At 44.3% G+C, this 26,913-nt stretch overlaps 1 protein-coding gene across 9 annotated transcripts in view; it reads right to left on the bottom strand.

The window, feature by feature from the left end:
• The window catches only part of LOC139530662 (myelin transcription factor 1-like protein), a 140,007-nt gene that overhangs the window by 12,425 nt on the left and 100,669 nt on the right, over positions 1-26,913 (bottom strand). For all 9 annotated transcript variants that reach the window (XR_011666095.1, XR_011666096.1, XM_071327250.1 and 6 more), the window contains exons 8-17: positions 20,728-20,862; positions 15,563-15,653; positions 13,724-13,834; positions 12,729-12,946; positions 11,939-12,204; positions 7,172-7,378; positions 4,756-4,877; positions 3,405-3,473; positions 3,110-3,172; positions 2,804-2,887 (exon numbers count right to left, since the gene is read on the bottom strand). Coding sequence is in view for 7 of the 9 variants with exons in the window: in XM_071327250.1 (XP_071183351.1) it covers positions 2,804-2,887; positions 3,110-3,172; positions 3,405-3,473; positions 4,756-4,877; positions 7,172-7,378; positions 11,939-12,204; positions 12,729-12,946; positions 13,724-13,834; positions 15,563-15,653; positions 20,728-20,862 (1,366 nt within the window). In the remaining 2 variants the exon portion in view is untranslated. The remainder of the gene's footprint in view (positions 1-2,803; positions 2,888-3,109; positions 3,173-3,404; positions 3,474-4,755; positions 4,878-7,171; positions 7,379-11,938; positions 12,205-12,728; positions 12,947-13,723; positions 13,835-15,562; positions 15,654-20,727; positions 20,863-26,913) is intronic.

The raw sequence follows: 26,913 nt of genomic DNA on the forward strand, positions 1-26,913 counted from the left end.
GCATAATGGGAGAATATATACAGTTGAAGTCAGAAGTTTACATACACTTATATTGGAGTCAATTAATCTCGTTTTTCAACCACTCCACAAATGTCTTGTTAACAAACGATAGTTTTGACAAGTCGGTTAGGACATCTACTTTGTGCATGACACAAGTAATCTTTCCAACAATTGTTTACAGACATATTATTTCACTTATAATTCACTGTATCACAATTCCAGTGGGTCAGGAAAATTCCAGAAATGATGTCATGGCTTTAGAAGCTTCTGATAGGCTAATTGACATCATTTGAGTCAATTGGAGGTGTACCTGTGGATATATTTCAAGGCCTACCTTCAAACTCAGTGCCTCTTTGCTTGACATCATGGGAAAATCAAAAGAAATCAGCCAAGACCTTAACATTTTAGACCTCCACAAGTCATCCTTGGGAGCAATTTCCAAAACGCCTGAAGGTACCACATTCATCTGTACAAACAATAGTATGCAAGTATAAACACCATGGGACCACGCAGCCGTCATACCGCTCAGGAAGGAGATGCGTTCTGTCTCCTAGAAATGAACATACTTTCCTGCGAAAAGTGCAAATCAATCCCAGAACAACAGCAAAGGACCTTGTGAAGATGCTGGAGGAAACAGGTACAAAATTATCTATATCTGTCACGACTTCCACCGAAGTCGTTTCCTCTCCTTGTTCGGGCGGCGGTCGGCGTCACCGGGCTTCTAGCCATCGTCGATCCATTTTTCATTTTACATTTGTTTTGTCTTGTTTTCCTACACACCTGGTTTCCATTTCCCTCATTATTTGTTGTGTATTTAACCCATGTCTGTTCCCCCCATGTCTTTGGAATTGTTTGTTGTAAGTGCTTGTGCACATGTTTACTGGTGCGCATCGGGGTTTTTGTACCTATATTCTGTTGTTTTTTTATGCCGTTGGTTTTTGGATTAAACTGCTCCGGCTACTACCTATTTCTGCTCTCCTGCGTCTGACTTCCCTGTCACCGGTTACACACCCCGTTACAATATCCACAGTAAAACGAGTTTTATATCGACATAACCTGAAAGGCCGCTCAGCAAGGAAGAAGCCACTGCTCCAAAAGTGTCATAAAAAAGCCAGACTACGATTTGCAACTGCACATAGGGACAAAGATCGTAATTTTTGGAGAAATGTCCTCTGGTCTGATGAAACAAAAATAGAACTGTTTGGCCATAATGACCATTGTTATGTTTGGAGGAAAAAGGGGGAGGCTTGCAAGCCGAAGAACATCATCCCAACTGTGAAGCACGGGGGTGGCAGAATCATGTTGTGGGGGTGCTTTGCTGCAGGAGGGACTGGTGCACTTCACAAAATAGATGGCATCATGAGGAAGGACAATTATGTGGATATATTGAAGCAACATCTCAAGACATCAGTCAGAAAGTTAAAGCTTGGTCGCAAATGGGTCTTCCAAATGGACAATGACACCAAGCATACTTACAAAGTTGTGGCAAAATGGCTTAAGGACAACAAAGTCAAGGCATTGGAGTGGCCATCACAAAGCCCTGACCTCAATCCTATAGAACAGTTGTGGGCAGAACTGAAAAAGCTTGTGCGAGCAAGGAGGACTACAAACCTGACTCAGTTACACCAGCTCTGTCAGGAGGAATGGGCCAAAATTCACCCAACTTATTGTGGGAAGCTTGTGGAAGGCTACCTGAAACGTTTGACCCAAGTTAAACAATTTAGGCAATGCTACCAAATACTAATTGAGTGTATGTAAACTTCTGACCCACTGGGAATGTGATGAAAGAAATAAAAGCTGAAATAAATATTCTCTCTACTATTATTCTGACATTTCACATTCTTAAAATAAAGTGGTGATCCTAACCAACCTTAGACAGGGCATTTTTACTAGGATTAAATGTCAGGAATTGTGAAAAACTGAGTTTAAATGTATTCGGCTAAGGTGTATGTAAACTTCCGACTTCAACTATATATATAATCACTCCAACTTAAATATAAATAAAAACACCTTAAATCTGGTCTAATCTGTCCCTATGGCAGTTTATCGCACTGACACAGATTAAAGTGAGTCAACGTTAAATCAGCAGTCAGCACTATGGCTAATCAGATGCAGTGAAGCTGCAAATGTTTCAACACATCATATTTCCCCAATGGATTATGGTTATAACTCCCCTTGGTTTTATTAATCTATCAATCAGGCTTATTCTATTTCCAGAAACAGTCAGAATCTCTTCCCCGTCCCTGAAATAACGCGGATAAAAACTGGTCCAAACCTCAACACAGTTCCAAATGCTTTCAGAAAGTCCTAGAACTTTTCTCCACCAGCCAGTGCTCATTTTAGGCTGTTTTAGTGGAGATAGATGTTTCGGAAAGCGTCCCTGCCTCTTTGGGCTTGGCTGACCGTGTGAGACAGACAGACTGACGCACGGACAGGCCAAGGGCGTTGGTTTCCTCTCAGCACCACATAGAAATCGATGGGAGGATTTAGGTAGAATCCAGATCATTCTCTGTCTCAGCTAGTGGTCTCTGTATCTCTATGTGATGCCAACACAGCAGATCCCTATGCAGGACAGCCCTCCTTCTAAAACCATGGTAGACTGGGGGTTGCCCAGCTCTGTCTCAATCTAATCTGTTAAAATGTTGTGTTAAGAACACTAAGAGTTGGTTAAAGGCATCAAATGTAATTGGTTAAGGGCATCTAGAAAATGGGTGAGCTCTGTAGTACCCTAAGTCTTTGAGAGGTGTTTGGGAACACTCAAACACTGGGAGACTGCGTCTCATTCATGGCAGGCTAACTCTACCTGATGGGCTCCTGGTCCTCCTTGTCCTCTTTACTGTGTGTGATCTTGATCCCACTCTTCCTGGCCCGAGGACACCCGGATAGACTGCAGAGGAAAGGCAACCACGTCAATGACAGATATTACAGACACAGAGAACTCTGACCCAGGCTGAGTGGTCTTTGTCCAGTCTACTGCCTGTGTGATGAACTACAGGTGTGTGTGTGTGTGTGTGTGTATATTTACCTTCTGTGTGATGAACTACAGGTGTGTGTGTGTGTATTTACCTTCTGTGTGATGAACTACAGGTGTGTGTGTGTGTATATTTACCTTCTGTGTGATGCGTAGTTGCCAGTATTATGCCCAGAACCATCGCACCCCGGTGTCGGGCACCTGGGACAGAAAGCACAGCGAATCAGGGCCTACAGTAATCAACAGGTCTTGAGGGACACACTCAAAAACACACCCATTCTGTACCACATCTATAATGTATTTCACCGTAACAGTCAGTGGAGTGTATTAGCTTTGTCTGAGGAACTAAAACCTGTTTGGTAAATGATACCTTTTTCACAATATATCAAAAAAAGAGGAAAGAAAATTAAGAATGAAACATCTCACGCCTTACTTGAGCTCTTGTGAGTTGGTGGCCATCATACTGCGAATGCTTTTGTCAGCTAAAGGACAGCCAGAGAGACTGAAAGATACCAGGACAACGTTAGTGAGGCAAACAAGAGAGAGTACCCACCGCTGAAACATGATGACAGAGACACATACTGTACAACATGTACATACTGTACACACACGCACACGCACACACACACACACACACACAAACACACACACACACACACACACACACACACACACACACACACACACACACACACACACACACACACACACACACACACACACACGCAGACACTGACACACAGACTGGAATTGCAAGAAAGCCATGATGCGAGTGTAGGGGGGAATTTGGGTCAGTAATTTAAAAGTGTTAACTCTCTGAGTGATAGCCTGTGTAGAACACAAAGCTTTTGTTTACATGCTCTGTAAGTTCATTGGCTAGATTCCTTGACACAATTATTGGGTATCTGGTAGGCCTATGTGTACCATGATGATACTGTACTTGGACTCAAAAGGTTAACTGTAATCGTACTCAAAAGGTCAACACAGAGATGTGCATTCTGGCTGCATTAGTCTGACAGCATAGTCAAGGTAAGCTGAAAACAATAAATCCAAGAGACTTATTCCACCAGGAGAAAATGAAGTCACACCTTCTATGTGACACGTAATCGGCAGTCACGTGACCTCTCCCGTCACACCCAGGTGTTGGGCATCTGTCACCAGAGAAATAGACACAATGAAACCATAACGAGAGGAACATAAAATAAAGACATAGAAGGTTTGTTTGTGTCTTTCTTGTTGGCTGATTTGTTTTTCATTGTTTCCAGTTTAGCTTCACTGTCTGCAAAAATTGTTTGTTTTGGACCCCGTTCTAGGGCGCAGCTGCAACATGAAGAGGTACTGATGTTTTATTACAATAAAGCATCAACATAAGAGAAGCATAAGAAGCCATCAATACACTGGCTGAAGAGCTGTGGATCAAATGAAAAGCTGGCAGAAATGTGCACTGCAAATGTAGCATGCCAAGGAGAAGAGGTGGGTGGTTCCTTTGAAGCCAAGGAAAAGAACAGAGACAAAAAAGAAGGGAAAGCAAAGACGGAGGGGGTGAAAAGCAGATGGCAGCAGGGGGAGTGGAGCTGAGTGGAGTGGTGGCACACACTCCACAGGAGGCTGCTGAGGGGAGGACGGCTCATAATACTGTCCAGAACGGAGCGAATGGAATGATGTATTTGATACATTCCACTTATTATGCTTCAGCCATTTCCATGAGCCCACCCTCCCTAATTAAGGTGCCACCAACCTCCTGTGACACACACGCACACATATCCCATCCAGGTCAGTCTTACGTTATCAGGTCCTTCTTGCTCTCCTTGCACTGGGCGTACTTGGGCTTGGGGCTGTGCATGGTGACGTCACCAGAGTAACCTCGCTCCTCCAGCAGATCCCGGAACGGGTCCAGGTCATCAGGCTAGATGATGAAGGGGATTTAGGTGAGAGAAAGAGTGGATGAGAGTGAGTGATGGGTGAGAAAGAGAGGGGGAATGGAGAGAGAGAGACAAAGAGAGACAAAGGGAGATACACACAGTCAGAAAGATGGCATGGACGGAGGGGGACTATGGATTGAAACTGACAGCTCTGACAGACCAACTATCTGTGGAGTTGCACTATGGGTGACAGAAGGCATGGGTAGCGTGGTCCATCAGGCTGCCAGTGGCTGCCAGCTACAGTTTAAAGCCGTCCCTGGGCCACCAGCAGGCTAGAAGAGGGGCACAACTATCTTAGTCCAATGCCACTCTGACATACAGTATATGTATATATTCTTTATCCATTCCTTGCATAGATTTACGTGTATTTTTGGTATATGTTGTGAAACTGTTAGATATTACTGCACTATCGGAGCTAGAAGCACAAGCATTTCGCCTCACCCGCAATAACATCTGCTAAACACGTGTATGTGACCAATAACTTTTGATATAATAGACACACCAACAAATACCAACTTAGAGCACAATCGGTTGGTGGCACAGTCACTGGCTTGGCTCTTCCTTAACCAGAGGTATTACTCAGACCTTCAGAGGGTGGATTATCAGCCACACACACACACACACACACACACACACACACACACACACACACACACACACACACACACACACACACACACACACACACACACACACACACACACACACACACACACACACACACACACACACACACACACACACACACACAGAGAGAGAGAGAGAAATAGAGAGAGAGCTGCCTTGGCACTCAGAGCCTTAGAAGCAGGTCTCTTTAAAACACAATGGCACTCTGCTCTCTCAATTTGCATGCAAATGGCTGCGCCTGTCTGGTGGGCTGCCAAGGTGGTGGCAGAGGAGGCTCTGTCATACCGTCAATCTGGGCTGTGGAGAGAACGCAGCACTTAGGAAGTAGAAATAATGCCGTTTACAGTACCGCTGTTGGGATCCTGGGAGCACCTAAGCCAATTTGTTTGAGTGTTTGCGAATCAACAGAAGAGACTCAGAATGAGGAGACTGGAAATGCTGTTGTGTATATTAAGCATTCTTTGAGGATTGATGAAGTAAAGGACTTCTTACCACGACAGACTGGAAACGTCAGGACTATCTCTTTAGACGAGAAACTCTGGAGTTTTTACTAAGTGCTGCATATTACTAGATTAGAGCTATCTATTTACAGGATTATATGAGGAAAACCTGTTAGAGAGACTCTTTGTTGTGCTCCAGTAGGCTTCACTATGTTGTGCTTCCCTATGCCTATTACCCTCAACACAATGGAATCAGAGTTAGGAGTTTGGCTGAGCGTTCTAATGCAGTACTTAACAGATACCCTAGATGGCACTGTGGTGAAGTCTTAGATCTCTAGAGTCTGACTGCAGGCTGGCTTTGTCTACAGTGCAGGCAGCCAGGCGGGGCAAGACTATTGATGTAAACCATCTATTTTCCTTTGTGTACAGTAATGCCCCTAAAGACAGGCAAATATATCCAGCACATTTTGAAGAGCATTGGGCTGGGTCATTTTGCAAGGTCCTCTACAGTGCCAAAACTGGCACACATTCACAGGCATGCACACACACAGGCACGCTCACATGCACACGCACGCACAAATACACCCCCACACACACTGATTTCCTGCAGTCTTTTGCCGAGAAGAGCTATTTAGATTCCCTCCAAATATTTATTTGCATAATTAATTCTGGCGAACAGCAGAGAGACACAGCCTACCTCTGTCTGCTGTATGGTGAGGCTGATGGAAATGAACATAAAAAATAATTAATTGTTTTCCTTGAGAACTCCTAATATGACTTTCCAATCATTCAACCTGAGATCTGGGCTGGTGTTAAAAATGACCTCAACATGAAATGGGAGTCTTATACAAAAAGGAATCAACAGAAAGTCCTTGGAGACAGATGGCTTGGGTTGGACAGATGTGAAACACAGTAGGTACTGCCAAATGGATGGGTGTTGTTGAAATGCAGCGGGGGACTTCTGTATGCAGGCCTTTGTGAATCTTAATGTTAGATGTATGTACAGTATGCAAGCTGTTTGTTTATATGCAGGATATTTGAATGCTGCCATGTAAAAGTTATTAGAGTACTGAGGTACTGTGAAGCTAATGTTATAGAAAGTCATTGAAAGATAGGATAGCCTCATCCCACAATCCGAGTTACAGGTCAGAGTAGTGATCGGCATTATCATCTAATCATCATTAGCATCATCATCCTTCACATTTCAGTACCTCTTTGCTGTCCTCGTCGATGCATTTGATTTTGGCGTAGTCGACCGGCAGATCCCAGCAGTCATCCCCCATGCCGTAACGCATCAGAGCCTGGCGCTGGGGAGACATGGGCTCCAGGGGGGTGAGCACCGCACTTACGCCACCCCCCAAACGCTGCTTCATACTCAAGTCTAATGTCCCGTTCTCATCCACCTCTAGGTCTGGGTTCTGGAGGGAGGAAGATAGACAGGGAAAGGAGTAAAGACGGGAGGGGCAGTAGGAAGGAGAGAGGGAGGAGAAGAAAGGCAAAGCAACATTCAGCTCAAAAACCTGTTATATATGTGATTACATAACTCTCCAAATATTTCCTTCTGGTAAGAAAAAGGCACGGTGACTGGTGGGAGAGACAGGGTCATCAGTGGTAAAGGGCAAGGGAGCAAATGTAGTGATCCTGCACTAATCCCACCATCCCTCCCTCCCTCCCTCCCTTCCTCAGAGTGTCTGTAACCTCCACAGCCAGAGGGAGCAGACTGGGGCCTGGCTGGTTTGAGTGTGATGTGAGTGGATTTGGGCAGAGAGACTGGGCTGTGGGGTTAGAGGTTGGCGGGAGGGCAACGCTGGGTGGCTGCATAGGGACAGCTGCTAGTCAACCAAAAACACAATAAATATCGCACAACAAACAGGGACACAGACAGGCTTGAATAATCAGCCAAAATGCTCCCTTCCTCTCCTACCCAGCTGTATATCCATGTACTGCAGTGGAGGCAGCTGAGGGGAGGACGACTCATAATCATGGCTGGAATGTAGTCAATGAAATGGTATCAAACACATCAAAGCATGGTTTCCAGGTGGTTGATACTACTCTATTGACTCCATCCTAGCCATTAATATAAGTGTTCCTCCCCTCAGCAGCCTCTGCTGACGTACTGCATCTGGTGAACATGTGCACAGTAGAATTCTGCCCTGTTTTTGGAGGGGGCTGGAGGGGAGGGGTAATATCTATTTGTCACCCTTCCCTTGCCCTCATTAACATCCCTCACTCCAACCCCCTCCACTCCCCCTCTCATCTCCTCTCCTCTCTTTTCCTCTCCCCCTCTCCAACCAAGGCACGCCTGTTTTAACAGTGATTCCACACGACACTCCCCCTAGGCTGGACTCTCCCTGTGTTCCAGTGGAGCAAAACCCAGGTTCCGGTTCTTTGTGATGCACATAGGCTTGAATAGTCTTCTGGGCTCAGAGGTTAGGGTACTGGGGTGTGCTTCCAGAGTGTTGGGCCAGTAACCGAAAGGTTGCTGGATCGAATCCCCAAGCTGACAAGGTAAAAATCTGTCGTTTTGACCCTGAGCAAGGCAGTTAACCCACTGTTCCCCGGGCGCCGAAGACGTGGATGTCGATTAAGGCAGTCCCCCGCACCTCTCTGATTCAGAGAGGTTGGGTTAAAAGCGGAAGACACATTTCAGTTGAATGCATTCAGTTGTACAACTGACTAGGTATCCCCCTTTCCCTTTCCAATAAAATGAGTAAAGTACACATACAGTTGAAGTCAGAAGTTTACATAGACTTAGGTTGGAGTCATTAAAACTCGTTTTTCAACCACTCCACAAATCTCTTGTTAACAAACAATAGTTCTGGCAAGTCGGTTAGGATATCTACTTTGTGCATGACACAAGTCATTTTTCCAACAATTGTTTACAGACAGATTATTTCACTTATAATTCACTGTATCACAATTCCAGTGGGTCAGAAGTTACATACACTAAGTTGACTGTTCCTTTAAACAGCTTGGAAAATTCCAGAAAATGATGTCATGGCTTTAGAAGCTTTTGTTAGGCTAATAGACATCATTTGAGTCAATTGGAGGTTTACCTGTGGATGTATTTCAAGGCCTACCTTCAAACTCAGTCCCTCTTTGCTTGACATCAAAAGGAAATATAAAGAAATCAGCCAAGACCTCAGAATTTCTTTTCTCCAAATGCCTGAAGTTACCACTTTCATCTGTACAAACAATAGTACGCAAGTATAAACACCATGGGACCACGCAGCCGTCATACCGCTCAGGAATGAGACGCGTTCTGTCTCCTAGAGATGAATGTACTTTGATGTGAAAAGTGCAAATCAATCCCAGAACAACAGCAAAGGACCTTGTGAAGATGCTGGAGGAAATAGGTACAAAAGTACAGTATCTATATCCACAGTAAAACGAGTCCTATATCGACATAACCTGAACGACCGCTCAGCAAGGAAGAAGCCACTGCTCCAAAACCGCCATAAAAAAGCCATATTACGGTTTGCAACTGCACATGGGGACAAAGATCGTACTTTTTAAGAAATGTCCTCTGGTCTGATGAAACAAAAATAGAACTGTTTGGCCATAATGACCATTGTTATGTTTGGAGGAAAAAGGGGGAGGCTTGCAAGCCGAAGAACACCATCCCAACCGTGAAGCACGGGGGTGGCAGCATCATGTTGTGGGGTGCTTGGCTGCAGGAGAGACTGGTGCACTTGACAAAATAGATGGCATCATGAGGAAGGACAATTATGTGGATATATTGAAGCAATAACTCAAGACATCAGTCAGGAGGTTAAAGCTTGATCGCAAATGGGTCTTCCAAATGGACAATGACACCAAGCATACTTCCAAAGTTGTGGCAAAATGGCTTAAGGACAACAAAGTCAAGGTATTGGAGTGGCCATCCCAAAGCCTTGACCTCAATCCTATAGAGCATTTGTGGGCAGAACTGAAAAAGCTTGTGCGAGCAAGGAGGACTACAAACCTGACTCAGTTACACCAGCTCTGTCAGGAGGAATGGGCCAAAATTCACCTAACTTATAGTGGGAAGCTTGTGGAAGGCTACCTAAAACGTTTGACCCAAGTTAAACAATTTAAAGGTAATGCTACCAAATACTAATTGATTGTATGTAAACTTCTGACCCACTGGGAATGTGATGAAAGAAATGAAAGCTGAAATAAATCATTCTCTCTACTATTATTCTGACATTTCACATTCTTAAAATAAAGTGGTGATCCTAACTGACCTAAGACAGGGAATTTTTACTAGGATTAAATGTCAGGAATTGTGAAAAACTGAGTTTAAATGTATTTGGCTAAGGTGTATGTAAACATCCGACTTCAACTGTAGTAGCTCAAGCTAGTTTTTTTTTCATGCTCTGGACAATATGTGACTGGATTCAGGATCGTTGGAATTTGAAGCTATTATGGTGACAAAACAGAATCAGCCTTTGTAGACCAAGATAGACGTCAGTGTTTTCCCTATATTAATTTAATATATATAATATATTCATATATTCATTTATTATATCGTTGCCGCCACTCCAACAAATATGGTTTTGGGCGAAGAATGTAGAGAGAAAAACTTTGAGGCAAGGCTAAAGCTATCAGCAGAAAGAGAGAGAGATATTTTCATGTGGCATGGTATGTGTGTGCTTCAAATTAATATGCATATACAGTATGTGTGTCATTGTGCGTTAACGAGCATGTTTGTTTCCTCACAGACCACATGATTGTCATCTGACCCCCAGGTAGTCCCCGTCCCCTGTTGCTGGGAGGAGGTGGGGCAAGAGAGAGCAGGAGGGGTCAGTGGCTGCTTCCCCAAATTACTTCCACCAGCCTCCTCCAGCTCCTAAAATTAAACAAAGTTATTCTCTCTCAGCATTCATGAGTATTCCTCAGTCTCCCTCGCTTTCACTCAGAGAGATAGGAATGGACGTAGATGAGGAAAGACAGACAATGTAAGAAAAGCAATGACATGACTGGAGGTGTTCAGATGAAAGAAGGTTGAGAATCTCCCTGACGTTTCCTGTCTCTACCTCTGCCTTGGAGCCTCCTGTCTGTCTGTCTGTCTGTCTGTCTGTCTGTCTGTCTGTCTGTCTGTCTGTCTGTCTGTCTGTCTGTCTGTCTGTCTGTCTGTCTGTCTGTCTGTCTGTCTGTCTGTCTGTCTGTCTGTCTGTCTGTCTGTCTGTCTGTCTGTCTGCCTGCCTGCCTGCCTGCCTGCCTGCCTGCCTGCCTGCCTGCCTGCCTGCCTGCCTGTCTCGCCTACGGAGCAGAAATGGACAGAGAGGAAGGGAGGAAGAGAGAGGAAGTCCTGATTGGTTAAGGCTCTTCTACCAGCTGAGTGCACTCCGCTCTACCTCACGCAGAAGGCCTCCCTATTTACCTGCTCGGCGTCTCCATGCTGATAATGCAGGGATACCGGCGCCTTATCTCCTCCTGATGACATATTGGGCTCGCGGCGTGTCGGCGGCGATCCGTCCCATCCCGCCGTGCTCCCTATCTACCTCACCTGATCCCTGGAGGGAAAATATAAAGCTGTCCTGCTGAGCGCCATTCGAGAGACACAGCCTTAGATATCTCTTTAACAGAGCGCAAGTGTGCGCGGCTAAAGAGACCCTATCATCCTCACTCATCACTGCTCACATTACCTGGCAGGACAGAGGAAGCTTGGAGCTGGGAGAGTAAGGCCTCTAGCAGTGGGATGGGAAGGTGTTTCGAGGATATCATTCAATGGTCTAACCAATACTATGATACTCTATGTTAGACCACAGGAGATACTCTACGGTTGACCACAGGATGTCAAGTTGGATTTGAATATTTCCAGTTGGCCGAAAGTCAACCTCTATGTAAAAAAAAAAAAAAAAAAACTGTAGTGTCCTCCTCTCACGTCTTTCGAATATTGTACATTACACACAATTCCATTATCTCATGTAACTCTACTTAAAAGTATCAGCTCTGAAGGCTTTATAAAGAGTTGGTCACTAAACAACGCCTACCCGAGAGCAGAGATCCTGGGGTTTTCCTCCCAGGCCGTGGGGCATCTCTCTGCAGCGCGTGGACAGGTTGAGGATGGCCGTGGCGGCCATGTGGGCCGCCTCCATGTCGTGGGTGTAGTCGAAGCTGCTCTTACTGCAGGTGGAGCTGGCGCTGCTGCCCCCCCCTCCGCCCCCTCCTCCACAGCTCAGGCTGCTACTGCTGCTGCTGGGGGCGTAGGTGCTGTTCGGGCTGCTCGCCGAGCTGGAGTTCTTACAGTAGCGCTTGACTGGAGGACACAAGCACACAGAGATAGGGGTAGTTCATCCGCAAGTATAGACAAATGCACGGCGTGGAAATACTCTTACCGTCGTTTTGTTTGGTTCTGTCTTTTTTTTCTTTGTCAACCTTGTGTTGTTTTGATTCATCTGCCTGTTTGCCTACCTGTGTATGACCATTGCCTGCCTGTGACCACGATTCCTGCCTCCTGCGAAGGCGAAAAAAACACCTGCCGCGCTCAGCGCGTGAATCTACACCTTTTTCTCCCTGAGTATTCATTACAAGTTTGGCTGTGGGGGATGCATTCAACAATAAAGAATTTGGGAAGTAAAAATATTGGTGAATTTGGAAACACTGGGCAAAAAATACAATGAATTGGTGGAGAAAAAAGGCTTGGAATACAGACCATTCATAAACCAAACCACAGAAGCAAGGATATTCATTATTCTACTGACACAATATTCATATTGACTACCTGAACAACAATAAAGTAGGTAACAGATAAAACTGAAGTGCCAGGAAGATGGACTGTACCATCATATCCTTTAGGAGAAGTGTCCCTGCCTTGGAGCTTGGGTGCGATGGCCCGTTTGCCGTAGACATTGTTGCCGTGGCTGCTGTCTGTGAAGCTGCTGTAGTCAAAGCTGGTCTTGGAGTACTTCTCCAGCTCCTTGGCCAGGTTGGAGCGCGGCGTGCTGGTGTTCTTGTAGCCGTACTGAGGGATCTCCAGCTGTTTCACAAAGCACATAGGCCTGGAAAATAAACCACGAGGGGGTGTAGGTTGGACAGAGCAGAGGCACCAAACATCACGCAGGGGAGGGGAGGGGGAAGGGAGGAGAGGGGGGAGGGAAAGGGGAGGGGAATGTAGAAAAGGGAAAAGGCAAGGCAACAGTCAACTCTAGCCTAAGAGAATCCTTGGACTTAGCTTTTAGTTCATCTAAGCTACATGTCTACGCTGTTTCCTGAAAATGTCTCACCCAAACACAACTCATAATTAAAGCCATGCATTTTCTCTGATATTATTTTATAAAAATGTTTTTATCTAGAAATTATCAGAGCTTGAATTAGTGATGCAGTCTAATTGGATAGAAATGTTATATCTACCATTGCATATCAAAACAACTTTTGTCGAAATGATTCAGCTCTTTAAAACCCAATAAAGGCTTTCACTTCATAAACAAGAAAATGAACGTGGAGCGTCTCCAAACGATAACTGTCTGGGAGATCAAAAGATAAAGAAATCAAACAGACATAAAGAAATATGAAAATCTATAATACAATAATTAAGAAAACCTTCCAACATTGACTGACTAATGCAAGCAGAGTTATAGTAAGGTAGGATATAATGTAGTGCTCCGGAATGGGGCCAATTCCATTTAAATTCAGGAAGAGTAAAATAATTTGAAATTGACTGAAACCCAACCCTGGTAGAGTATTAAATTAATATATTCAGGCCGTTGGACTCTGCATCTACCTGTGAGGTGGTCCCTATGGAAGCTGAGTGTGGTGTGGTGAGCAGTGAACAGTACCTGAGTACGCGGTCAGAGCCCTGGTTAGACTTGGAGGAGCCATCGCACCCGATGCTCTTCTCCTGGGCTTTAGCCAGCTTCTCTGCTGCAGCGATTGGACACCCCGACAGGCTGAAAGGACAACAGAGGGGGGATGAGTATGACAACCAGTAATGGAGGTGAGGCTGATCATATCTGAACCAATATAATGGTCCCATTCAATGCATCTCTGACCACCTGTCTGCCTGCCTGTCAGTCTTTCTAGGAATGGAGGTGAGACTGATCATATAAGAACCGATATAATGGTCCCATTCAATGCATCGCTGACCACCTGTCTGTCTGCCTGCTGGTTTGCCAGCCTGTCTGTTTGTCTGTCTAACTGATAATCCATCTACCTACCTGCCTTTCAATGAGTTTTTGGTTAATTTCCAATATCATATATTTTCATCAAACGTTTTAAATAACAACAACGCAGTTGGTTATTATAACAGATTGCTTTTTTTTGGTTGAGTGGCTTCAGAGGATAAACCAACTGCACACGCACACAATCCTGTCCCTGCTACCCAATCCACACAAACACACCGGCCAAACAACCTCCCAAAACACACACACCAACCTCCCAAGGTTAATAAAGGACATATTATTGCAGCACAGCTGTTTGAGATACTGCCAATCAACCAAATTTAACAAAGGCTCTGATCATTATATATAATTTCACAAATTCTTCTTTATAATTGTTGTGAAGTGCAAAGAGGCTTCAAGTCCCAGTAGAGAGGTTATTCAGATCATGGCCCTGAACCAGCGCAGGTGGAGGGAGAGGTGTCTTCTCGAGGTGTGAGTATCAGTTAGTAGGTGTTCATTTAGGTGTGTGTGTGTGTGTGTTTTGCAAGTGTGTGTGTGTTAGTGTACATGACTGTCTGATAAGTTGAGTGTGTGCATGTCTGTGTGTGTATGTAATGTGTATCTGTATGTGCGAGTGTGTGCATGTCTGTGTGTGTGTATGTACCGTGTGTCTATGTGTGTGAGTATGTGTGTGCATGCCTGTCTGAGTGTCAGTGTGTGAGTGACACTGTGCTCAGCAAGAGAGAGCTCCAGTCTTCCCAGGTCTGTAGCCTTCCTGCCCTCCTGCCAGAGTGGTAGAGAGGTGCTAATGGTTGCTGATACACCCTGACTCTCACAAAACCTGCTGTGGGTGACACTCCACTCCTTCTCATCCTTCTCTCTCCTTTCATTCTTTCCTGCTCTGATCTGCTCCCCTTCTCTCTCTCTTTCTCTCTCACCTCTCGCTCTCTAGCCGTGTGACAGGAGAGGGGAGCACACGGGTATTTCAGTTCCACCCTCAATACCAACACCCATACACACATCTTCTCTCCCGGAAACCTTGATCTGTGATTCTTTCATCTGAGGTGTGGATTACAGCATTTCACGTGTGACTCCAAATTTAGCATTAGACAAGCAACCACATAATTAGGTATGGTTGTGGTAACTGAGATATCCAAAGCCAAATACTTGTGTAAGCCCCTTTGCCATCGCAATCAATAAAAATAGTGACATTTGTGCAACAATATACAAACACAAAATTATTGGCAAGTAGATGATACAATTGTAAAATAAATCAATCAAACAATAAACACTTGAGCAAATAAATAGAACCTAAACAAAATGAAAAAAAGAATCATGAATATCAAGTAAAACATTTAATAAAGAAAATGTACTAATAAAGAGGAAAGAAACAAGGATAAAGTAACAACCCGTCATTGGAGGGAAACAAATCAAATCTCCAACTGAACAAAAGGTGGACGTAACACAGATGATCCTGGCATTTCCAAAGATGGCTGCCAGTCCTGTTGGGCGACTCACCTTCTGTGGGAGTTCCTGTTGCTATTGACATGGCCGCGTCCCGTGCAGCCCAGTGTAGGACACTTAAGAACATTCTCATACATAGCAAGGACTTCACACAGACAGACAAACAGACATACAGGAGAGCGATAGAGAGAGATAGGGAAGGTTAGAAGCCCCACAACCAGACAGTATCATTAGTGTGTGAGAGGTTGAGCAGCTTGGTATTATCATCATCGTTATCATTAGGATCTGTCCCAGCAATTTGAGATGACCTCGTTCCTCCTCCCTATAGAGCAGTACAGTCTGAAAGGGCAGACAGTGTTTGTTATTGCCACCATACTGGTTTCACTGCTATAGCCTTTTGAGATCAGTGTTGATTGAAGAAGGAGAGTATTGCGAAGAAGAAGCCATCTAAAATCCCTTTTATACACAGACCAAAATCCCACTAATTTAACATGCCTGCATTTTTATACCAGCTTTGTCATATATCTGAAAGGGGTAGGGTGTAAAACACATGGAAAAATAAAAGCCACCTAAAGAGCTTGTCGTGATTCCTGCATTTTCACAGACCCTGTAACCAAAATACAGGTATTGGATCTGTGTGAATGGTTCTCTGCTATTTTTGCAGGTAAATTCATGAACACTTCACTTGTTTAACACTTGTTTAAAACCTCCCTAATTTGAACTGAAAACAGCACCCATGGTTTAACAACACCTCCCATCTGTCCCAATTTGCCAGTTACCCACTGATATGTATAAAAGAGGAAAACCTACAAATAAGTTCGAAGTAAGGAGCTGTTTGAAAGGGGTCAGATAAATATTGCCATATTTTTTTGCAGGTAACATACCAAATCTTCTGTTTGAAATGGGTATAAGAATACTAGCCTAGGACATAGCCAGAGACATAAAACAGAGGCAGCTTGAGGCATGCAGAGAACAGAACAAGTAGCCAACGGATAATGCAACAGAAGACATGCCAGTAATTCACGGATCGTGCCAGACACATACAGTATATTTATTTTTCTATATACAGTATATACTGTAGACTATACTCTTTGTTATCATCCACCCATTTTTAGATGTTCCTGCCTTCAATAGCATTTACCATTAAAACAGTCAAATTGGTTAATTAAATTGGTTTTAATTGATTTATTCGGATCCCCATTAGCTTTTGCAGAAGTAGTAGCTTTTCTTCCTGGGGTCCACACAAAAATATAAAACACGACAAGTAACAAAACATTGACACACTGATAGACAAGAGCAGTCAGTCAATTTCAAAATACAACAATATACAAACAATACAACTAAAGGAAAATATGTAGATTGTGTGTGTTACAGTGTGATAGTGTGTCTGCGTGTGTGTGTGTGTTTGTGTGTCATTTTGCAGTCCCTGCCATGAGATGTTTTTTTATAGATTTTTTTAATGTCATTTTATGTTTACTTGAGTAATAGGAGATGGAAGGGAGTTCCATGTGATCATGGCTCTGTATATTACTGTTGCCGTGAATTTGTGTAGGACTTGGGGACTGTGAAGAAACCTCTTGTGGCATGTCTTGTGGGGTATGCATAGGTGTCTGAACTGAGTGTTATTTGATTATGCAGACAATCTGGAATTTTCATCACAATAATATTTCTCATAAAAACTAGAAGAGGAGCAGTTGATCTCTTGTCAACCCTCAACCAGGAAAGACTGGAATGCATGTTGTTGATGTTAGTTATGTATGTCCTGTTAAAGGCATGCTGCTCTGTTTTGAGCCAGCTGCAGTTTTGCTACATCTTTCTTTGCTGCACTTGACCATATTACAGTACAGTAATCAAGATGGGACAAGACCAGAACCAGAACAACTAGTACAGTTGATTTATGTGTCAAAAGCTCAGAACATCGGAGCCTCCCGAGTGGCACAGCGGTCTAAGGCACTGCATCGCAGTGTTGCAGCATCACTACAGACCTGGGTTTGATCCCAGGCTGTGTCACAACTGGCCGTGAACGGGATTCCTATAGGGCGGCACACAATTGGCCCAGCGTCATCCGGCTTAGGGTAGGGTTTTTGCCGTAGGGCCTTTACCTGGCTCATTGTGCTCTAGCGACTCCTTGTGTCGGGCCGGGTGCCTGCAGGCTGACCTCGGTTGTCAGTTGAACGGTGTTTCCTCCGACACATTGGTACGGCTGGCTTCCGGGTTAAGCAGGCGGGTGTTAAGATGCACAGTTTCCTTATTTAGAATGTCAGTGAGCTCACTAGCTTTGGGTTCTGACATGTAGAGTGTGGAATCATCCACATACATAGCCATTCTAGCTTGGTGTAAGACCAGTGGCAAATCATTTGTAAAAATAGAGAAGAGTAACAGCCCAAGGCAACTGTCTAGGGGGACACCGCACTTTACATATCAGATGTTAGAGAAGCTTCCATTGAAGAACACCTTCTGGATTCTATTGGGTAAATAACTCTCCAACCATGTGATGACCATTTATGATCAATAACACCAAAGGCTGCACTGTATCTAACAATACAGCTCCAACTATCATCTCATTATACATTTATTTTAACCAATCATCAGTCATCTGAATCAGTGCAGTACAAGTTGAGTGCCCTTCTCTATATTATGCCTGCTGAAAGTCAGTAGTTAACTCCATCAGCTTACTAAGAACAGGCAGCAAACTGATTAGGCGGCTGTTAAAGCCTGCAAAGGATGCTTAACTATTTTTAGGCAGTGGGATTACTTTAGCTTCCTTCCACACCTGTGGACACACAATCCTTTAGGCTTTGGTTAAAGATATATCAAATAGGAGTGGAAGTATAGTCTGCTCTCCCCACGGCAGCCAATTAGAGTAATGCTCTGTCTACGGACGTCTCTAAGGGACCCCGGTTGAGAACCACCAGAGGGGAGGGGGGTGAGGAAATGGGCCAGAAAGACGCCCTGCTGTATGGGTTAAAACTGCTCTTTGCGTCAGCTTCATCATTATCACCCCCTTACACTCTGACCCTCGTCATCCTCACTCTCTGGCATACTAATTCGAGCTCAGAAGAGCTAATTGGGCAAGTCCCTCCACCTCAACACGCCGAGAGCCAAAACATTATGTTAGATTATATCACTACTTTCCCTGACCATGACAAAGAAACAGTTATAATGACTGGAAATGGTTGGATTTGCCTGTCCACATTCACTGTATGCTTAGAGCATCGTGGAACATTTCACCAAAAAAAGCAGTGATTCCTGAAAAGTGTATGCTACAGAGGTATTGTGTTTTGTACTCTCATTCATAGGTACATCACTTTCAGGAACAAAAACAAAGATCTGTTATGAGGGGATTAAATATTTGACATTCAACAATGAGCAAACACAAAAATGTACTTGTAACGTCGCTTCATTTTAATATCCTAGATTTCCCTAGGAAGTGTCTTGTGCACTGTGTGATTGCTAAATGAAGACCTTGCATTAATAATCTATTGTCCACTACACTGTAAATGTGTTAATAGACGAGAGGGCTTTTATCTCCCTCTGCCTCCTCGCTGTCAGCAGGTGTGGTGTGTGTGGTGTGTTTGTGTGTGTGTGTATGTGTGTGTAGAGGACATTTGGGTCTGTCTGCACTGAGAGGCTATTGACCACTGATGGACAGGGAGAAACTTTGTGGCTAGCTGCTCCATGTCGGATAATGGATTTTAAAGCAGAGTCCTGTCGATACCTCACATAACTGTCTGTGTATGTGCGTGTGTGTGAGTGAGTGTGTTTGATTTCCTTACAATGACCCTTTTCTGCGTAGTCACACTGTGAGTTGCAATTAGAATGAATATTATTTCATTCCAAAATGAAACATTTATGCTATTTTTCCAAAACGTCAGCTTGATCAACACAAATAAGGAATAGGAGAAGGAACACGGACGTTACCTCCAAAAGATCCTATGACAATCGATCGAAGCCTATTTCAAAATCCATTTTGGGGTTTGCACCCTCAAGGTCAAAAACTCTCACCATCTAGGAGTACACATTTATACCTTGGTGCTATAACTAGGCTATAACTAGGCCCAGGATTTTTTTCCTGGTAAGGTCACAAGGTCAGGGAAAACTGTTAGCTCTAAGCATGGTACTCAAAGCACAAAAAGACATGTCTGATAACTGGCTACTTTATAAGGCCATGTCTTATGTTAAATGATTTATGTGCCATTATAAAAAAGGCCTATTTTATTTTAATAGCAGTCTGGGTCATGGCAGATCATACCGTAATCTTCTGACTCTGGGTTAATAGAGCGTGTTGAAGAGAGTTTATTGAGAAGTTTGCACAAGGTGAATGAGACCAAATAACCGGGGTGCCTATTCGCTGAGGGCTAATGTTTATCGCCGCTGCAGCTGATCTGCTGCAAAAAGCCGTAATAGTTCTCTCTTATTCAACTGAATTTAATTGAGCAAAGAATACAAATAACTTTATGGGGTTTATTGTGCGGTGGAGATTGATAGGCGTACTCAGTCTTACTCACTGCTGGTGACTATGGCCAGACAGAGACAGTTGATTTTTCTACAGGCACTTAACAGTGTTACCAAGCAGAAGATAGTGTTATAAATCATGATCTTAATTATATCTTACTTTGTGAGGTAAACATCAAATGAATTTAGGGAGTCAAAGTACAGTAACATGCAAAATAATTGCTTAAGGAAAATAAATGATCTGAATCCAACAGTGGGTGGGAATGTCAAGTGCTGTGAAGCACTGGCTGTTGGTCAGCAGGAATGAGTGATGTTAACTCATTGGTAGACAGTGCTAGAACAGTCCCACCATTCACCGCTGTACTCTGCCATTCTTCTCTCAGGCCTTGTTTCCCCCCGCCATTATTAGACAGTTGACTGGACAGGTAATCAGTCATAGACTAACACAAGCAAAACCATGACCCCATGCATGCGAAGGTAATGCCAGGAGAGCAGCTGTAGCCCGCATGACCTCCCAGAGCAGCCATAACAAACGTGGAACAGCCACAATAAACACACAGCATTCAGACAGAAACAAAAAGAAACCAAAACATGCAGACCTTGCAATGCAATACATCAAACAAACCCTGCAATAAATTGAGAGCCACTGGCTTTGTAAGCAGTGTCAATTCAATTTCAATTCCAGAATTTGAAACAGACTTAGCTGAAACTGAATTTACCCCAGAATGGTAAACTTAAGTAAAGTGTGAAAGTGCAGATCTTACTTTCAGGTGGCACCCTATCTTTGTGTGGACAGCCAGACAGGCTCCGATGGTGAGGGTACAACCCCGTCACGTGACCTGTGCCATCACAGCCCGGTGTCGGGCACCGGCTCTCTTTCTTGTCTCCACGCGATGAATCTGAACACACAAAAACATAGAGAGAGAGAGAGAGAGAGAGAGAGAGAGAGAGAGAGAGAGGGGGGGGGGGGGGGGGAGAGATTAGCTTTGCTTCATTGAAAGCAGCACATTTGAACACTTCCAGCAAACCCAGTGACCCTGTCAGAACGAGGTGGACGTCATTGTGAACAGTGTGCTGCTAATGCGAGAATGCTTATAACCACAGCAACCAAACAACGTCATTTGAAGAATTGTTGAGGCTAAAAGCGGTATCACAAACCTGCCACTGATTTCACTAAGCCGACATGGGACCTTGCGGGAACATAACATAAGGTTAGCTATATCATCGCCATAGTAACAGAACATATTTCACACCACTTGACACAATCTTGTTGAATAAAGCCACAGCTGTAGGAGAGAAGAGCATGTGTTGCCATGTCCAAGACAAAGTATGTCAGATTTTTTCCAACCAAATATTTGCACTGAAGGTCATTATTGGTCAAAATAAGTCACGCACACATGCATACCGGAGGGGATTGTCTTTCCCTTGCCCAACCTTACCCTCTCTATTTCTCCAAACCCGATCAGATAGTGTTACCATCCAAAAGCAGCGATGGCATCGCACGCCAACCGGCATCAGGTGCAACAGCCCACCTTCAAATGTCTTCAACTGGGAAACAAGATCATGGATAGTTCTTTGGTGTTAGGATATTCAGTAGCTACACTCAACTACACTGCAAATACAATGTATATTTGGAATTCCATAAAATGATAGTAAGGATCTCAACTGTTCCTTGGCTGATAAGCTGTTTGTGAACCACAAAAACACAGAAATAATAGATGTTCTGTGCGCCATTTAAGTGGATGAAAATATTTGGTACGGTAAGGGGGAGAGGGGGAGGAAAAGGGTAAAGAGCAAAAGAGAGAGAGGGGATGCATTCCCTTTCACATCTTCCACAGAGTAACAGTCAAAGAGAGAGAGAGAGAGAGAGAGAGAGAGAGAGAGAGAGAGAGAGAGAGAGAGAGAGAGAGAGAGAGAGAGAGAGAGAGAGAGAGAGAGAGAGAGAGAGAGAGAGAGAGAGAGAGAGAGAGAGAGAGAGAGAGAGAGAGAGAGAGAGAGAGAGAGAGAAAGAAAGGGTTAGAGCGAGAAAGACAGAGAAAGAGAGGGAAGTCAGAGAGATAGAGGTGCTCTTAAAGGCAGGCCCACAGAGAGACAGTCTGCTAAGTCAAGTTTGAAAGGTTTCAATGACCTTCACCTCCACCACTTACTGAATAACCAAAATAAACACAGACACAGGAAGACGGCGTGGTAGAGAGAGAGGGAGGAAAATACAGGCAGAGACAAAAAAAGACAGAGACAAAAATAGAGAGGGCGAGATAGTACAGCAGTGGAGGCTCCTCAGAGGAAGGGGAGGACCATCCTCAGTGAATTTCATAAAAACATAAATAGTGAAACATTAAGAAAGTTATCAATTTTTGGAAAGAACTGTCCTAAATATATTCACCAAATCAATCACCAAATAATTGATTAAAACATATTGTTTTGCAATGAAGGTCTACAGTAGCCTCAACAGCACTCTGTAGGGTAGTACCATGGTGTAGCCAGAGGACAGCTGGCTTCTGTCCTCCTCTGGGTACATTGACTTCAATACAAAACCCAGGAGGCTCATGGCTTTCACTTCCTTTCATAGACTTACACAGTAATTATGACAACTTCCGGAGAACGTCCTCCAACCTATCAGAGCTCTTGCAGCATGAATTGAAATGCTGTCCACCTAGTCAAAGGATCAGCGAATGAAGTACTGAAAGCATAAGCTACAGCTAGCTAGCACTGCAGTGCATAAAATGTTGTGATTAGTTTACTCAGAGAGAGAAAGACAATAGTTGAACAGTTTTTATCAAATTAATTAAGGAGAAGCAAAAGAGAGAGAGAGAGAGAGAGACATAGCTATATTTGGTTGTATTTTTTAAAACTTTCACTTAGCTAGAAAATGCAGCAAGCTAGTTTACCCTACTCAAACACCCGGCTCAAACAGAGAGGGATGCTATGTTAGCTAGCTGGCTATGGCTATTCAACACTAGTTTGGTTTTATTAATTTATTGCCACCGGGGCCCGCGGGTGTGACTGACTGTACACTGTACTGCATGATTGTAGCGGGTTTACTAGTTAGTTCTTGTAGCTATGTTGACTATGACATGACAACGATGTAAGCTGTGTGTAACGTTATCGGTTAGCGGTCATGATATGAAGATTTGGCTCGGAAAGGTTTTTTCGCCGAGTCATAGACTGCTGATGTGTTGTGTACTGAAGTCCACAATCGAAGGGAAAAGGTGAGAAGAGGAGAGCGAGTAGATACTTGCAAGAAGGAATTATATATACAATGAGCAAAATTATCATGCTGTTTTTATGTGGCTACTATGAAAGGGAATTGTGTTTGCGGATATTCATATCGCCGATTCTGTTGAAAAAAAAATCTTAAACAGAAGCAAACGGAACAAAACGGGGATAAACATACCTAAACTTGTTAATTTGCAACTGTTGGAGAAGATCAGCTGGATGCCGGCAAACATGTGCAAGGTGGTATTGAATGCAGGGACACAACTTTCACTGGGGATAGCAATATGAGGTGGCTATTACTACTATCTAATAGCCGTTGTTGTTTTGGAAATGTTTTGTAGTCTTTGTTCTGCCCCGTTTCAGAAGTAAATGAACTTGGATAGCTTTCGCCAGTTGATGTACCATTAGAGAGAGAGCTGGCCAAAAGTTGGCTAACATTAGCTATTCTTTTTGCCTCGATCACGCTAGACCTGAATCAAATTATGAAACCAGCAGTAAAATGATTGAATGTTGATATTCTGACGTTTTTATAGTGCAATATTAGTCAGTATTGCAATGTAACGTTATTGATCTGTCAGTTTCCCGAGCTAATTCCCTCCTTTTCAACCTGACACAGTAATAAACAGCTCTAACGTTACAGGCTTCACTGTCATGGTGCACAGTAGAGGTCTGCGTGGGACCAATTTCTTCATCCTGCTCCCGCTCCTGCCAGCACTGCTGGCTTTCTTGTCCGACTCCCACTCGCTACAAGAACTGGTCCCAAACTCAACTGCAGTCGAGCAATGTTATTTTAGGTGTATGTGACGCAGCTCTCTTGCCAGCCATGGTCCAAGCAATTTTGCACCTTACAGGCAAAATCAAATGCGCAAAAATAATAGGTTGAATTAGAGATTTGTACATGGCCCTTATATTGTATTACTGGGCTATATCAGCCAATATGCTAGATGTGTCACATCCTGATCTGTTTCACCTGTCCTTGTGATTGTCTCCACCCACTCCAGGTGTCGCTCATTATCCCCGGTGTATATATCCCTGTGTTTCCTGTTTCTCTGTGCCAGTTCGTTTTGTTTGCCAAGTCAACCAGCGTTTTTCTTTGCTCCTATTTTTTCCCAGTCTCTTTTGGTTCTAGTCCTCCTGGTTTCGACCCTTGCCTGTCCTGACTCCGTACCCTCCTGCCTGACCACTCTGCCTGTTCTGTCTTCAAGCCTGCCTATCCCCTTGTACTGTTTGGACTCTGATCTAGTTACTGAACCCCTACCTGGCCTGACCTCGAGACTGTCCTTCGTCTGGTACTGTTTTGGACTCTGACCCGGTTTATGAACTCTCGCCTGTCCCCGACCTACCTTTTGCCTACCCCTTGGATTAATACATATCGGAGCTCAACCATCTGCTTCTAGTGTCTGCATTTGGGTCTCGCCTTGTGTCCTTATGAGATGTAGTTTGAAGAGAGCAGAGTTGGAGAAATATGGGTGATCAATATTTAGGCCTATTTCTAGGCAATATGCCTATTTAGGAAGTACATTTCCTTGGAAAGATAACTGCCCCTTGCTTCTCCACCCATGCATAGGCTATAGCAGGGGTGGGCAAACTTTTTGGCTCGAGGGCCACATCGAGATTTTGAAATTCAACAGAGGCCGCATTTTTTGTAGGACCAATTGTTTGTCCAAATCAATTTGCGGGGGCCTCCCGAGTGGTGCAGCTGTCTAAGGTATTGCATCGCAGTGCTTGAGGCATCACTACAGACCCAGGTTCGATCCAAGGCTGTGTCACAGCTGGCAGTGACTGGGAGACCCATGAGGCGGTGCACAATTGGCCCAGCATTGTCTGGGTTAGGAGAGGGATTGGCAGGCCGAGATTTCCTTGTCCCATCGCGCTCTAGCGACTTCTGTGGCGGGCCAGGTGCATGCACGCTGACACGGTCACCAGGTGTACAGTGTTTCTTCCGACACATTGGTGGGGTTGGCTTCCGGGTTAAGCGGGCATTGTGTCAATAAGCAGTGCGGCTTGGTTGGGTTGTGTTTCGGAGGATGCACGACTCTCGACCTTCACCTCTCTCGAGTCCGTACGGGAGTTGCAGCGATGGGACAAGACTGTAACTACCAATTGGATACCATGAAATTGGGGAGAAAAAAATGTATACTTTTTAAAAATATATATTTTTTTTGTAAATGTCTCGTCGGCCGGATTGAAGTGGGCCGTACCTTTCCCCCCCTTGGGCTATAACCTACTCTATTTAATTGAGACCACATGCGCGCACCTGATCCCGCAGGTATGGCTACTGAACTGGAAGCAGCAAGAATGATGACAGCGACACTTGCTACGTTTGCATAGGCCTATAGGATATAGCCTACCTTTTTAGGAGGACGATTTGCAGGCAGAGACAATAACGTTCGCTCACCATAGTAGCCTAACCTATGTGCGCGTTGTGCCTTTTCCTTTTAGTTAATTACATGTTTTGATTGTACTTCGACTCACGTTGGTTGAGCGTCCTCTACTTCTTTCCAGTATCAATATACAGACACTATCGTAAACTACAGTCTAATCATATTTAAGTTAATTTCATATTCAAGTTAACTGCGAAGTGATTCTCCGCCCATGTAGGCAGCCTACTCTATTTCAAAGAGACCACACATACTAGGCACACTTGAACTCTCACACCCAACTAGGAGAGGTAGGCTACTGAAGTTGAAGCAGCAAATTATGTGTGAATAATGCGAATAGGGTGAAAAACATGTGCTTTTAATACTATAGGTAGGCTAACGCATACAAAGCAGAAAGAGGACCGTTTCCAAATAATCTGTGGGACCCAAAAAATATTTTCATCCCAAAGTCATCTGTCTGACCACATGCTCCCGCCCGCAGCATGAAAAATGCAGACCTCGCCGCAATGATCTCTGTCGGGATCTACAGGTTTTAGCAGAATCAGACGGTGACAGATGTCCCAGCAGGGTCAGACAGCCAGGGAAGACCAGTCTACGGAGATGAATTTGGTGTAACAGTATAACTTTAGTACGTCCCCTCGCCCCGACCTCGGGCGCGAACCAGGGACCCTCTGCACACATCAACAACTGACACCCACGAAGCGTCGTTAGCCATCGCTCCACAAAAGCCGCGGCCCTTGCAGAGCAAGGGGAAACCCTACTTCAAGTCTCAGAGCAAGTGACGTAACCGATTGAAACGCTATTAGCGCGTACCCGCTAACTAGCTAGCCATTTCACATCCGTTACACTCAACCCCCTTTCGACCTCCTCCTTTTCCGCAGCAACCAGTGATCCGGGTCAACAGCATCAATGTAACAGTATAACTTTAGACCGTCCCCTCGCCCCGACACGGGCGCGAACCAGGGACCCTCTGCACACATCAACAACAGTCACCCACGAAGCATCGTTACCCATCGCTCCGCAAAAGCCGCGGCCCTTGCAGAGCAAGGGGAAACCCTACTTCAAGTCTCAGAGCAAGTGACGTAACCGATTGAAACGCTATTAGCGCGTACCCGCTAACTAGCTAGCCATTTCACATCCGTTACATTGGCAGGACATTAACAATATCAGTGAATGACACAAAATTCCATCTTGAATTGATGGGTGGATCTACAGTAGCTACAGGACAGCATCTTAATCTTACAGCTACAGTCTGGGATCTGGGAATAATGATCATTTCAATTATTGAACCATTGATTCTAGTCTTGGATAATATAATGTATAAATATACACCAAGGTAATTATTTTTCATGC

Source organism: Salvelinus alpinus, chromosome 9 (genome assembly GCF_045679555.1).
Source record: "Salvelinus alpinus chromosome 9, SLU_Salpinus.1, whole genome shotgun sequence".
In the NCBI taxonomy this organism is placed as follows: domain Eukaryota; kingdom Metazoa; phylum Chordata; class Actinopteri; order Salmoniformes; family Salmonidae; genus Salvelinus; species Salvelinus alpinus.